This window comes from Arachis ipaensis, chromosome B7 (assembly GCF_059453495.1).
Source record: "Arachis ipaensis isolate K30076 ecotype BB chromosome B7, ASM5945349v1, whole genome shotgun sequence".
NCBI lineage: Eukaryota > Viridiplantae > Streptophyta > Magnoliopsida > Fabales > Fabaceae > Arachis > Arachis ipaensis.
In genome coordinates, this window is record NC_142442.1 from 138616069 (window position 1) to 138630860 (window position 14792).

Here is a 14792-nt window from a genome sequence, read left to right on the forward strand (position 1 = left end):
AAAATATAAAGACAAGATATATATCAATCGAATAATAAAATACTAGACGAAAAAAATAAATGTAGATCCATTATAATACTAACAACAGACACATGAACCAACGAGCAAAATACAATTAATTTCAAAGACTTGAATAAACACAAGTACAATACCTATACTCAGCCCAGGGTCATCACCATGGTCGTCATCGTCATCACTCTCGTCATGACCATCATCTTCATCCCCCTCCAGGGACTCAACTAGGTAGTCATCATCATCACCGTCGAGTTCCCTTGTGCTCTCCTTGATGAGACCTATTGGGATACGATAGGATTCCTACTATTAACAATCCTTCGGTCCTCGTTATTCCTACTCGAATCAACAGTTAGTCTGCCTATAGAGTTTGTTGAAGGAGTACAACACCAAATTCTTGAATCCAATTACCTCCTTCCCTAGGTCAGCACACTCAACTGCATCGACATGGGTGGGGGGACTTCGCTCTGGTTACACAACTGTGATTGACCCAATTGCGTCGCCATGAATCCAAGTAGCTGGAAAAACCATGTTGGGTCCCTTGTTTCCAACTGTGATACACCTCAATACTATTGATGCCATGGATATGGCGGTGTAAAATGTGATGTGGAATATGTCTGAAGAACATATGGAATCGAAGACTGCTGAGATGGATCTTACAGTGGTGTTGGCTGTGGGGGTTGTTGTGGCTGTGGCAGTGGCGGTGACTTTGGTTAGGATGGATGATTCACCATAGTATTGCCCTCTTAATTTTTTTTACAATACAAGATCGAACCAATACAAGTGAGTGTCATATTTCATGCAATACCAATACATGTAAAAGTCCAATGGATGTTGCAAAGACATAGGATCTCATATAGGACATGACTGTATCGATTGGTCCATTACATTATCCAAAATGGATGGTTGACAGACGAATCAAAGTTTTTAGTCTGGTCAAAACCTCACCATATTGATCATCCAGAAACCTCTCCTGATGTAGGACACCCTATATAAAACCAAATTGTCTCCTGCACCTTTCAGTTGCATGCCACTCAAGAGTCTCAAATGATATCAACGGTACCGTTGTGCTCCAAACCAGTGAATGAAGATGGATGTCATCTTTTAGAATGACGTATGGATCTGTTCAATCAACACCGTAAGCTTCCCAAACAAACTGGACAAATACAAAAAAAAAATATTCACCAAATAATACAAAGGTTCAACATACATGGATTTCAAGATGATTTTATATTATTCAATTAGAACATACATAGCCTTCCTGCACCTCATCTAACAATCTCCTAAAGTGAGCAATAGTATGATATCTATACGACCGATTAGCACGCTCCCAGTTACACCATTTGACATCATTTTTTTTCACTAGTAAACTTTTTGACTAGACATTATAATACAATGTAAAACACTTAGTAAAGTTATTAATAATTAATATTACCAGTTAGCAAGTGAAAAATATTGCGGGAAGCCAAGAATCAGGAGAAGAAATGGAAAACAAATCCAAGCCCAGATATGCAATAATGTCAGTGGACCATCAATCTCCTTATAGTCAAAACGAGATGCCTTACATAAGGCTCTTTACAAGGGTGCTAGGATGCTGATCCCCAGCTAATTTCGCTGACCCAAGAAAAGTTGTGGAGTAGCGGCATAAATTTCCAGTGAACTACTAACCCAGACTTATTAGTAAACAAAATTGACATAAACAATAGCAAGATATGGCACTTCACATACCTCTTGATGGCAACTTGATCGTTCAAATGTAATTCATCTTTCACATTCTAATCTAGGTAAATTTGATGTAACTTTTTCTGCAATCATTGGTCCTAGGTACAACTCCAAATTGATGCATGCATTCAGCTTCTATGGCCTCATAACTATTCATGGTTACTCTTGTAACAGCAAGACTATTTATCGAAATACCTAGAATTAAAGTCATATCTTCCAACGTAATAGCGTACTCACCAGTTAAAAGATGAAAGGTATGCATGTCTGAGTGTCATCTCTCAACTAAAGTTGTTAACAAAGCCGACTAACCTTAGATCTCTCCAATCTGAGATACGTGATAAAAGACAGTGTCTCGCAAAAAAAAAAAAAAAGGCTCAACAATTGAATTGTATGCAACTAATGAATTCATGTGGACACACCTTAACATTCGTGAATCCTACAAAACATAGACAAATAGTAACTCAAGTAGTTTCAGTTAATTAATCAATAATAAATTAAAACACTTATAATTTCAATTTCCATTAACATACTAACAATTATTATTAACTTAACATGAATATTAAAAAAATAATTTAACCTCTATACTAAACTAACTAATATAATTAATAAAATTACCCATGGATTAATATTAACTTAATTATCATAATAATTAATTTTATTATCAATAATATCCAGACAAATTTAATTCTTATTTCTAACGATATATACTAACAAATATAGTTAATAAATAAATTTACCCTATAACTACACTCATGCATACATACAAAGTGAAATAATTAATTATATTTTATCATAAACTCTAAATAATTATAATTTTTATTTATTAAGATTATGGAAATAATTAGTTCTAATCCCTAACAACAATTAATAACATTAAAATAACTACCAAAAATATAATCATTTATTTTCATTAACATTTTAACTTTATCATTAAGATTAACATTATCGAAAAATTAAAATTCTAATTGCTATCTATTACAAGTATAGTTAATAAATTTAACCCATAATTATAATTTATATTCTCATACAACTAAAATAATTAATCAAATTATCGACAAACCCTAAATTAAACACCATTAATTTAGTTATTAAAATTGCTTAATTAAATTACTATAGCACTGACATTGACACTAAACAAAAACTACCAAAGAATCGAATATGAAATATTATGATTAAAATTAACCAACAAATTAAATTCTAATTTCCATCCTACTCTAAACAAATACAATTAAATTAATAAATCTATAAAATAAATCTAAATTTTATTAAGACATAACTAATATATCTCTAATTTTTATTATCATACTAATTATCATTAATATAAACTAACTATATAATTCTAATATTTATCTATACACGATATATCTAATACTACCATTTAATTATTATAAACAATATTAATTTACAGTATTATTATTTTTATAGACACTGAAAAAATTACAAAAAGATTACTTATATAATTAAGTTGACTAAGATAGTTAACAACGTAAAATTTAAGATATCAACTTCTTTAGTTTATGGTTTAAGAGTGATAGTATTAAAAATTGAGAGTGAATCGAGTGAGAGTGAGAAGGATCAGCGAAGGAGAGAAAAAAGACTTTTGGAGAGTTTAGATTTGTGGAATTGATTCCTACCGTCTGTTTTCAAACTATTTAACTCTGGCCATCTAATATGTGATGGGAATCAAATTAATTTAAATCTGATCGTTCGATTCTTGCATGCGTGTGTTGGCCAATTACAAATATGAGGGTTTAATTTGATATTAAAACTAACCGTCCGATTTGTCTTAAGGCAAATTTGATTTTTTTATTTATTCGCTGTCATCATCCACACTCAAATAAAACATAACAACATCCAATATTGATAGAAAACATCACTGTTACAACAATAACAAAATAAAAAAAAACTAAATGAAGATTAAAAAATATTAGAGTATAAAATACAGAGCTGAGTATTATTCCCACTTCCTGCTCCCCTCTATTACTATAGATGTACCTCTTAGGCTGTTAGTGATTGCAGCAAACAATAATTTAGTCAAAAAAATGGACGAAGTTGCTAAATAGGACTTACAATGCTCCACAAAATAAAGTAATAATTTAGTCATTTTTGCCATTCTTCTCAACTAGGCCTGGCAGCATGGACCCTATCCGCGGGTACCCAACTCGACCTAACCCGGTCGGGTAGGGTTGCCAACTCGATCCGCTGCGGGTAAGGTTGGGCACGGAGCGGGGTACGGGTTGAGCCTCAACCTTATCCACCCTACCCGCACCCCCATAATATGTGTTATATATGCTTTAAAAGGAAAAGTATAGAATACCAATAGATTATCTGCCAACTTATTGCCAACAATAATTAATTATTATATTTTAAACACATGTATAAAGAGACACATCCAAAAAGTACATCTATAAAGACACTTCTATTAGTCTCAGTCATAAAAAAGACATTTTTATTAGACACATCCACAAAAACACTTCCATTAAACACGGTTATAAATAAGAGTTGGCAGAAGTGCTGTTAGTAACGTAGCGGGATTGGCTTTAAAATGTTACATATGAGAGTTGGCGGGATTGGCTTTAAAATGTTACATATGAGAGTTGAACCAATGACCTTAAGCATGTGCAAAAAGTTCCTAGACACTAAACCAAATTTATAAATTTGTAAACTTTACTCATTTATTTTTATAAAACATATTTCTCATTTAATGAGATATAAATACAATTTTTAACAATCTGGTGGCCTCAATCATTCAGATTACAGCCCTTATTTCACAGCCACTCCCTCAATGGTGCAAGAAGAACCCTAATCCTCTTCTCTCAATTCTCAAATTCAAATCTCTTTGGACTCTGATCGTGTCGCCGGCACTACTCATATTACTCGCGTCGCCGGCGGTGTTGTAGTCTCCCGTCACTCTCGTCGCCAGCTTGTTCGCGAAGGCCTTCTATTAGGTAGTATTTCTCTTGATGATGCTCATCATCCTGCACGAAATACAGATTGTGGACATCTATTGACTTTAAATCTCTGATTCTTTGTTCAGGTGATAACAACATCGATGATCTGGTCTCTGTTGACTCATTAGACTTGTTCCCTAACTTAGTGGTAAGCTTTATACTGTGAAGTTTTATATACCTTGCATAGTGTACTTCTTAGCTATAATTATTTTGAGTATTTCAAATTATTTTGTAGCTATAATTATTCTGAGTATTTTTTGAGCATGTCTTTCATGTCTGATTGAGTTATTGTGTCTCTTGCTTCTTGTAAACACATTTTTTTGTGTATATTCCTCTGGAACTGCTTTCTTTATATCACATGGATGGAGTCAGATTATGAATTCATAATTTACCATAACACTAAGACTCACCTTTGAGGCTGAAATTTATTTATAAACAAAAAATGGAAACTAGGAAAGACACGACATAAATTAAAGGTTGCTCTTCTCGAAGCTTATTCAAAGCTAAGCAAGTTTGAAGACCCCTCCCAAACCCCCCCTCCCCCTTTCCCGAAAAAATTAAAGGTTGCAATGATCTATCCTTAACTGCACTCTATGTCTCACTAATGAATCATTTTATTTTTAGTTCTTTATTTGTCTATTATCATTGCAAGTTTACATTGAGAAAGTAACTAATCTATCTTGTAAAACTCTTCTTTCCTTTTCACTGTAGAAAATAATTTAAAAATTTTAATGGAGAGATAACCTATATAATTCACCAATTAACATACAATAGTGTTTTTATTTGCTAAATTTTATCTTTAATGAATATATACTTAAACGCTGATTGTTTATCTATTTTTTATTTAGTAATACTTGTTTAATTAATTTTGACTCATTTCTATAACAATAATTTTTAATTTCTTATACCTTTACAAAAAGAGTGAAGTTGAAATTCTGTGACTAGAAAATAGAATTTTTGACTAGTTATGACAAGATGATTATTTTTTTCTTTTTCTTTTATTTTATTTGTATGTGTGTGTAATTTGATTATGTAATTTGATTTTATTTGGACTAGTTGTAATTTGTATATCTGACTATCTGTACAAAGTGTATTTAAACATGTCACATATATATATTTGTAGGGAATTCACTTTGAAATGTCAAGTACCAACATGGATGTAATGGCACAAGATGTGGCAACAGAAGAACAACAACAAGAACCCCCAGTGGAAGCAACCACTAATTTTGTTTCAGATGAGTCCGCTTCGATTGAAAATAGCAACAAATCGAGTGTGAAGAGTGTTTATTGGCAATACTTTAGTCGATTTCAAGAGGAAAAGACTGGAAGGCAAAATGCAACCATTGCAAATCTGTTCTTGGAGCCAATCCAAGAAATGGAACTATAAATTTGAAGAATCATGTGCTCCACTATTGTAAAAGGATCAAATTAGCAAATTCTAGGCAATCAACAATTGTGGATTCATTGTCTAAACATGCAAGGAGTGCTGCGGATGCCTTTGCATTTGATCTATCTTATACAAGAAGGTGTATTGTCAAGGCCATATGTATGCATGAGTACTCTTTATCTTTTGTGGAACATGTTGGAATGAAGGAAGTATATGCATCAATGCAACTAACTTTTAAGGTGCCTAGTCGAAACACAATCAAGAAGGACATTTTTGAAATGTATGAGTTGGAGAAGCTTAACATGACTAAGCTAATGGATGGAAATGATAGTCGAGTAGCAATTACAACCGACATGTGGACTTCCAACCAAGAAAAATGATACATAATTGTCACGGCACACTACATTTATAGTTCATGGATTTTGTAAATGCACGTATTAAGGTAAACTTCTAAATTATACTTCTAGTAATTGATATGACTTTTAATATTTTTTACTTGAAATTAATTTGTCTTTTAGATAATAATTGAAATATATTTTTGAACGATTTTCAGTTTTACTTATGTTCCCGCTCCTCATACGAGTGAAGTGCTCTCGAATGCATTAATGAAAGTTTTGTTAGAGTGGAACATAGATAGAAAATTGTCAACTATTACATTGGATAATTGCTCTACTAATGATGCTATGGTTGATGAGTTGTTGGGGCACTTACATTCAAAATATTTGTTGTTGGGGGGTTCCATGTTGCATATGCGTTATTTGTGCTCATATCTTGAACCTAATTGTGAAAGATGGCCTAAATTTGGTTAAGGAAAGTGTGAAAAAATTTGTGACAGTGTGGTGTATTGGACTTCAACCCCTAAAAGACATGAAACCTTTGTGAGTTGGTGTAGTAAGTCAAATGTTCAATTTATAAAAAAAATTAGCTCTTGGTTGTCCAACTAGATGGAACTCCACTTATGTGATGTTAGAGACTGCATGGTTGTATCGAAATGTGTTTCCTCGATTAAGACAAAAGGATCCTAATTACAAAAGTTTGCCAAGCAATGAGGAGTGGGACCTTGTTAAAGAAATTTGTGGTAAATTAAAGTTGTTTTATGATGTGACACAATTATTTTCTGGTACTCAAGTTCCAACAGCCAACATTTATTTTAACAAAGTATGTGATATAAATGTTGCCTTGAAAAAATGGTCTGCTTCTCCAAATTTACTGATTAGTAATATGGCATGTAGTATGAAGATAAAATTTGATAAGTATTGGGAAGAAATTCATGACATGATGGGTGTTGCTGTCATTCTAGATCCTAGGTATAAGCTTGCTAGGTTTGAGTATAAATTCTCAATGTTATGTCAAAATCAAGATGAGTGCTCAAGTAAGATTGAGAGGATCAAACAGATATGCTATGACTTGCTTTATGAGTACCAACAGAATCCGTCTAATTCAAGTAATGCATTTGAGGATTCTACACAAGAGCTACAGATGAATGCAGAGCAAGATGATGATGCTGCTTACCAGTTGTATATTAGACAAAAGAAGAAGAAAAATGGTTCATTTGTGAAGACTGAATTTGATCATTACATAGAGGAAGATGTTCATCATTTGAGTGCCGACTTTGATATTTTTGCTTAATGGAAGTGAATGGGGTTAGATTTCCAACACTTCAAAGAATTGCGAGAGATATATTTGCTATCCCTGTGTCTACTGTTGTTTCTGAGTCTTCTTTTAGCACAAGTAGTCGAGTAATTGCTCCTCATTGTGGCAGTTTTCATGAAGATATTGTGGAAGCTCTTATGTGTAATCAAAACTGGTTGTGGGCAGCATATCGTCAAAGAGGTTATTTATGATTTAACTTTTCTATTTGTTTATGGTAATGTTAAATTTATATATAGATTGATTAATAAATAAATTTATTATCTTTGATTTTTAGGTGGAAAACCTGATTATCAAATTGCAAATGATGATGATGCGGTATATGAAGTCATAAACTAGTGATGGTGTTGTTGCAACAAATGGAATGCTCATGGAGACATGAAATTAAATAATTTTATTTATGTTTATGTTATTTACTTAGACAAAGACTTTTATGTGTAATTTAATATTTGATGGTTATGTTGTGTATGAGATACTTGTATTATTTGTGGGATAATTTGTGTTGTTTGAATACTTGTATTATTTGAATGCTCATGGGATAACTTGTGTTATTTGATGGTTATGTTGTGTATGAGATACTTGTGTTATTTATGAGATATTTGTGTTATTATAATGTTTCTTTTTGTCAACCCACGGGTAGAATTGGATACCGCGGATTGAGTACGGATAGGATTATGGTTGGATATTTCTCAACCTGCGAGTAGAATATGGTAGAGTAGGATTAATTGTTGGTTAAAAACTCAACCCGCAAGTAGGGTTAGGATTGGGTTCAAATCATACCTTACCCAACTCATTGCCACCCCTATTCTCAGCCACCTGCAGTCCTGCGCCATTGGTAAACTTCTAATCAAAATACGTATATGAATAGATTTTTAAATTTGTAGAGAATTAATTTAACCTATTAAATTTGGAGATATTGTAAAAGTGAAAATAAAAAAAAAAAGTAAAAAGCGTGGTTTAATAAAACTTGATTTTTTAAGAAAATAGTTTACTAAAATTAATTTTTTAAACATAACTTTTCAAATATTATAACGATTATATATGTTGGTAAAACAAAACAAAAAGTAACTTTTATTTCGATAAGTATTTTATTAAAATTAATTTTTTAAACATAACTTTTCAAATATTATAACGATTATGTTGGTAAAACAAAACAAAAAGAAACTTTTATTTCGATAAGTATAATTTACAAAAGTTTTATTTAATAAAATTGTTTTTAATTTATAAAATAACTCTAATATATATAAATATTTATCAATATATAAATTTGAATTAAACTCTTTAACCTTAAAAAAAATACAAATTAATTTAAAAAACAATTTTATAAATTTTTACAAAATTCTTAACAGAATGAGACATACGTATAGCTCTCCTTTGTCCTTTATGTCTGACTAATTTAATTTTATGCCTGTAATAATTGCTGACCTTATTATCATAATTAGCTATTTAGCCATATTTTTCACTATGGTTAACAGCTTAATACATAAGGCTAACTATATTTACACAAATTATTAAAACCTTTTTTAAAATTACTAATAATACAAATATTTTTAAAATTTGATTGAACTCTAACTTAAAAGCAATATATTATGGTATATTATACTTTCTAATAAAACAAAAAATTACTCTTTTATAATAAAAAATCACAAAAAAATATTATATACAATATATATACTCTCTATAAATTTAATAAAATTCATCACTTTTCACTTAATCTTATTCTGTACCCAAAAAATTTCTCTAATCTAATTACTTTAGAAAGTACAATGACATGATGTTGAGTTGAGCAGTGACCGGTTGGGGTGACAAGTCTAGCACTTTTTCACGTACGAGTCAACTACTGAATAGAATGACCCATGAACCGACCAACCCCCTTTCTTATTTCTTACTTCTATTTCTTCATTTTTTGTTCTCTTAAATTCTCACGTTTAAGAAGGACCTGTGGTGGAAGAAAAAAGTAAAAGTAAGGGAAAGTCGCAGAGAAAAAAGCGCTTTGCTTTATTCAGGGCTTAAGCAGTGGCCGGTGGAGAATCCAACCTCATAAATGGACCCATTAACCACACCACTTCGGCCCATTTTCTTTTTCCATCCCAAATTGATTATCATTCAATGGAATTCATGAACCCTTTTCGGTCGAAGTATATATTCAAATTAGTCTCAAATAAATTTTATATCAAATATTCTAATTTTAAATTTTTTTTTATTATTTTAAAAGTATCTGAAAACTACACTTATCAGATATATTGATTTCTCTATTATTTCAAATAAAATTTTGAATATGTATTTTTTAAATAAATAAATTTACAATAAATTATAGATAAAAATTTATATATAATTATTTTCATATAAAATTAATAATTAAAAATCGTTATAATTTTTACTTAAATTTTATTATTAGACAATAAAATCTTTGATAAATTTATAAGACAAATGAATCCTTATTTCAGTCGCACTAGTGTCGGAAAATTTAAAAATAATAAAAATTTATTGAAAATTAAAATATTTAATTTAATTTAAGAAAAAAACTAATTTGGATGTTTATTAAAATTTCAACTTCTTCAAACCAACCAAAACCGCCCAAGTGGAACTTCCATTGCCTTGGAAGGAGTTTGAAAGTAGTATTCAGCGGGACTGCCTTTCTTAAGCAGTTTCTTGTTTTTTTTTCTTTCTTAATTTTTTATTTATTTTTTTTTTAAGTCGCAAAAAAAAAAACCAACCAAAACCGAATACTATTCTTGGTTGTAGGATCCATCGTCACACAAAATTCACAATGACAGAAAAGACAATGGGTGCATGTCCAAAAAAAAAAAAAAAGGAGGATGACAGTGTGTGAGAGAAAGAAAGACTAACCTTTATCGCCCACACACAAGAAGAGGCATCAAAACCCCGTGTTTGCCAGCTGTCGCTTTTTTTTAAATTTTAAAAATATCAAAACCAGCGAAGAAATTCCAAATTTTAAAATGTCCAGGTAACCGACAATGGTGCAGAAAATAAAATAGTAATTAATCACACAATAAATACAAAAAATAAAACGATCCGACGGTTCATATCGCGTTTCAGAAACGGCCCCACCCACGCTTCCCAAAACGCAATTATCGGACGCAGCAGACTCAAAAACCACCCCTCTCACTTTCGCCTTCTCCGCGTTCTACCATCTCATCGCTCTCTATTTCATTTTCTCTCTCTAGAAACCAGATCTCTTCTCTCTCCCTCTCTCTCTCTCTTTCTCTCTTTCTCGCTCTTACGCTCACTCTCTAGGTTCGGAGAAATGGCGGCAGCACCATCGCCACGGGAGGAGAACGTATACATGGCGAAACTGGCGGAGCAGGCAGAGCGTTACGAGGAGATGGTTGAGTTCATGGAAAAGGTGTCAGCCGCCGCCGATAACGAGGAGCTGACGGTGGAGGAGAGGAACTTGCTCTCGGTGGCGTACAAGAACGTGATCGGAGCTAGGCGCGCGTCGTGGAGGATTATCTCTTCCATCGAGCAGAAGGAGGAGAGTCGCGGCAACGAGGACCACGTTGCGGTGATCCGTGACTACAGATCCAAGATCGAGTCGGAGCTCTCCAACATCTGCGACGGGATCTTGAAGCTCCTCGACACCCGCCTCATCCCCTCCGCCTCCTCCGGCGATTCCAAGGTCTTCTACCTTAAGATGAAGGGAGACTACCACCGGTATCTCGCCGAGTTTAAGACCGGCGCAGAGCGCAAGGAGGCCGCCGAGAGCACCCTCGCGGCTTACAAATCTGCTCAGGTATATCAGTTTTCTTGTTTCTGGTAGATCTCTGTTATATTTCGGTTCAGATCTGTTAGATTTTGTTAGCCAGATTTCAGATCTTAACCTTCTATTTTGTTGTGATTCTTCAAATCTGCACTCTTTCTCTTGGTTATTCTTGATACTCTGCGGTTACGCATGTTTGATTTTAAATATTTTAAATATTTTCGTCATCAGACATGGTTGCTAAAAATTTCCATGATTATTTGTGAAATATCTGTGTGATTATCCTTGTAAACAATTTTGAATTAGGAAATTTTGATGTGGCTTTTTTCTGTTTTATTTTATTTTGTTGTTACTTTGATGCATGTAATAAGTTTTACATGTGATTAGGTCTAATACTGTGTGCTTCTTTGTGTTGTTAAGGACATTGCTAACGCGGAGCTGCCACCAACTCACCCAATCAGGCTGGGTCTTGCTCTAAACTTCTCTGTGTTCTACTACGAAATCCTCAACTCTCCGGATCGTGCTTGCAACCTTGCAAAACAGGTTAGATTTTGCTAGATCCTTGTTATTTTACTGTTTACTTCTATCAGATGTTTCGATGGATTGCGATGGAAAGGGAAAAACTGTGGACTGGGCCCTTTTGCAGTGCCATCATCAACGGTTACTGTTTAGTGTTTTTTGAATAACTCAAATCAACCTGTCTATTTACCACTATGGCAAAATATTTATTGAGTTATTGCTAGGCAATAAATGTTTTGAAGTTCATTAAAAATAAAGCTAATAAATAATAAAATATTTGACAAGTCATATCCTCGTAATAGATGAGCGATCCCCTTCAAGCGTTAGAGAATAACTTCATGATTCGTCCTGATCTTGTAGTATATTGTTTATATACTCATGAACATGATGATGAATATTTTCACTTCTATATTCAATAGGCTTTTGATGAAGCCATTGCTGAATTGGACACACTTGGAGAGGAGTCTTACAAGGATAGCACTTTGATCATGCAACTCCTCCGTGATAACCTCACCCTGTGGACCTCTGACATGCAGGTATTGATTCGAACCCCCATATTATGTTTGTCTGTCACATCATTTCATGAGCTATGTATTGAACTTCTATTTGTTCTTTGTTATGGTTTCAGGATGATGGAGCAGATGAAATAAAAGAAGCTCCTAAACCAGATGAACAGCAGTAAACAAATTTTTACTGCTAATTAGAATTGAACTTCTCCTCTATATGTTTTTCAAAGGAGAAGCTGCTTGTTTGATCTCGTTTGGGTACTGAGATTTTAGGCATTCATGTCTGTTATGAATTATGGATGTATTGGGCTGTTTTTAGTTTGTCCTTCCTTTTTAAGTGTTTCTAAATTGCTTATTTTCTTGAGGACACCCAAGTTTTTATTACATGGAATGGAATTTTAAGATTCACTTCACCTCTAGAGAATTTGCCGCTGCTGACTTTTTCTTAGTCATTGTTCTCTTCGCCTATGTTCATATCCGAAACTACATACTCTGAATTAATTACTTAGCCGGTTAGCCCGAAGTCGCCGTCCAGACGAATAATTAACCCGAGATTACTGATTGTTTTTTACGTACGTACCGCATTCCTGTATTTTCTGTTGATTTGTGCCATTTCTTGATATTCATAATCATAAAATGCTCTGCGCTAAGGACAAACAATGAAACAAGCATAGGACGGCTTTGCTTGTTAGTGAGAAAGCTGAGACACATGTGGGACTGAATTCGTTGTCCTGATTGCAACAAACTGTTTCCTCTGCACCAAGTACGGCTTTGATAGCTCTATCCCTAATGTCACCGTCCTATTTTAACTTAAATCATATAAATAAAATGTTAAGAGGGACCTAAATAATGCGAGATAAACAAAAGAACCTGAAGCATGAACTTCAACAATCAATATAGATGTTAAGTCAAGCCTATTAAAAGTGAGAAACACCATCGGTCCATAGCAACACCATGAAACCACGCTGTCCCGGGAAGTATAATGGTAGTATAAACATGATTGGCGTGGAAGGATTTTGTGGAAGCCTGGATGGAAATGTGAAAAGGTGTTCGTAATTGGATCTATTTGGAACATATATGATGGTTATTGTTGGAGTTGTACCGAGGCCTATGACGCCTAAACTTATTATGGGAGTACTGAAGAAAAGTTACCTATTCAACTGTCATACTCACACAGTCCTCACATAGTCACATGTCTTTTCCAGTTGTCAAAATCGTCTTGATGCAATTTATTCACACGCTCCAGCCCAGTTTTATATTCATATTTTCCAGTAAAAAAATAATTAAATAAATTATTTTTTATTAATAAAATAAAAATTTGCTAAAAAAAGGCTTTTGCTAAGAATATTGCAAGTAAACAATTTTAATAAAAAGTGTAAATCAAACTTTTAAAGTTTTTATATATTAAATACATTGAAATTTTCATTTTTTTTTTTACTCTTTTATCCTATAACTTCTTAACATATTTTAGATAAATTCATAAAAATAACACGATCTAATGACTAAAATAAATAGATACTAAGAACTTTCATAGTACTTGTATAATTTACACACCAATTTTTTTTATTAATTAAAATCCTATTTAACATAAAAATTATTGCATGCAAAAGAGCTTAGATTCAAATGGATAATACAAAACGTATACATAGCTTTATTTTTCCTTCATTCTTTAAAATAGTTGGATGGTAATATTACAACTTTCTTTTCTATAATGGTCCCATGAACGTATAATGTAGGTAAATGAGTCAACGCTGATTAGGGGTGGCAATGGGGCGTTTGCCCTATCCGACTCCGTTTCGTCTTACAATAATTTGCATTTAATTTGTTCGCTTTTATTTGCGGATAATAAAAAGTTAAATCCTAGTTCATCTCATCTCTACTCGTTCTTATAATTATTAAAATTTAACAAATAAAATTAAATTTTAAAATGTATATAACTATCATTATATACATAACATAAATTAAAGTAAAAATTTAAATATAATACAATATTATTAATCATTTTACTAATTATATATATAAGGACAGGTTTAACTTAAATGCGATCCCGTCCCGTTCAAAAACCCACTTTGTTAAAAATTTATTCTGGTGCAGAAGCGAATAATTATCCACCCCAAACGAAAAGGGGCAGAATGGATACCTACAAATTCAGATAATGTTACCATTCTTGGTTATGGGAAAAAAAATTAGGAGCTACTCAAATGAAGATGCAAAAAACATCTTTTTATGAAGATGCTTTGTATAAAAGTGTGATTTATTAATTTGGCCACACTTCAAATAAAAACAACACTTTTATAACATATCAAAATCTAACCCTACAATCT

General features: G+C 32.6%; 1 protein-coding gene and 1 long non-coding RNA gene across 2 annotated transcripts; both read left to right on the plus strand.

Moving 5' to 3' along the window:
• Positions 1–4477: 4477 nt before the first annotated feature.
• On the plus strand, positions 4478–8290 carry LOC110264414 (uncharacterized). Its single transcript, XR_002350572.2, has 5 exons — positions 4478–4682; positions 4772–4833; positions 5809–6514; positions 7835–7905; positions 8000–8290. It is a non-coding gene; the product is annotated as an uncharacterized LOC110264414 (long non-coding RNA).
• Positions 8291–10623: 2333 nt separating this feature from the next.
• LOC107606164 (14-3-3-like protein) lies at positions 10624–12895 on the plus strand. The gene is made up of 4 exons (XM_016308165.3): positions 10624–11476; positions 11864–11986; positions 12382–12498; positions 12591–12895. The coding sequence occupies exons 1-4, from the start codon at positions 10991–10993 to the stop codon at positions 12642–12644; spliced, it is 780 nt and encodes a 259-aa protein (XP_016163651.1). The 5' UTR covers positions 10624–10990; the 3' UTR covers positions 12645–12895.
• Positions 12896–14792: the final 1897 nt, after the last annotated feature.

What these genes read in the sequence shown, in the direction of transcription:
- LOC107606164 (XM_016308165.3), top strand. Translation starts at nt 10,991, where the DNA reads ATGGCGGCAGCACCATCGCCACGGGAGGAGAACGTATACATGGCGAAA. An exon ending in CGGCTTACAAATCTGCTCAG is followed by an intron (nt 11,477 to 11,863) that starts GTATATCAGTTT and finishes TGTGTTGTTAAG; the next exon opens with GACATTGCTAACGCGGAGCT. An exon ending in CTTGCAACCTTGCAAAACAG is followed by an intron (nt 11,987 to 12,381) that starts GTTAGATTTTGC and finishes TATATTCAATAG; the next exon opens with GCTTTTGATGAAGCCATTGC.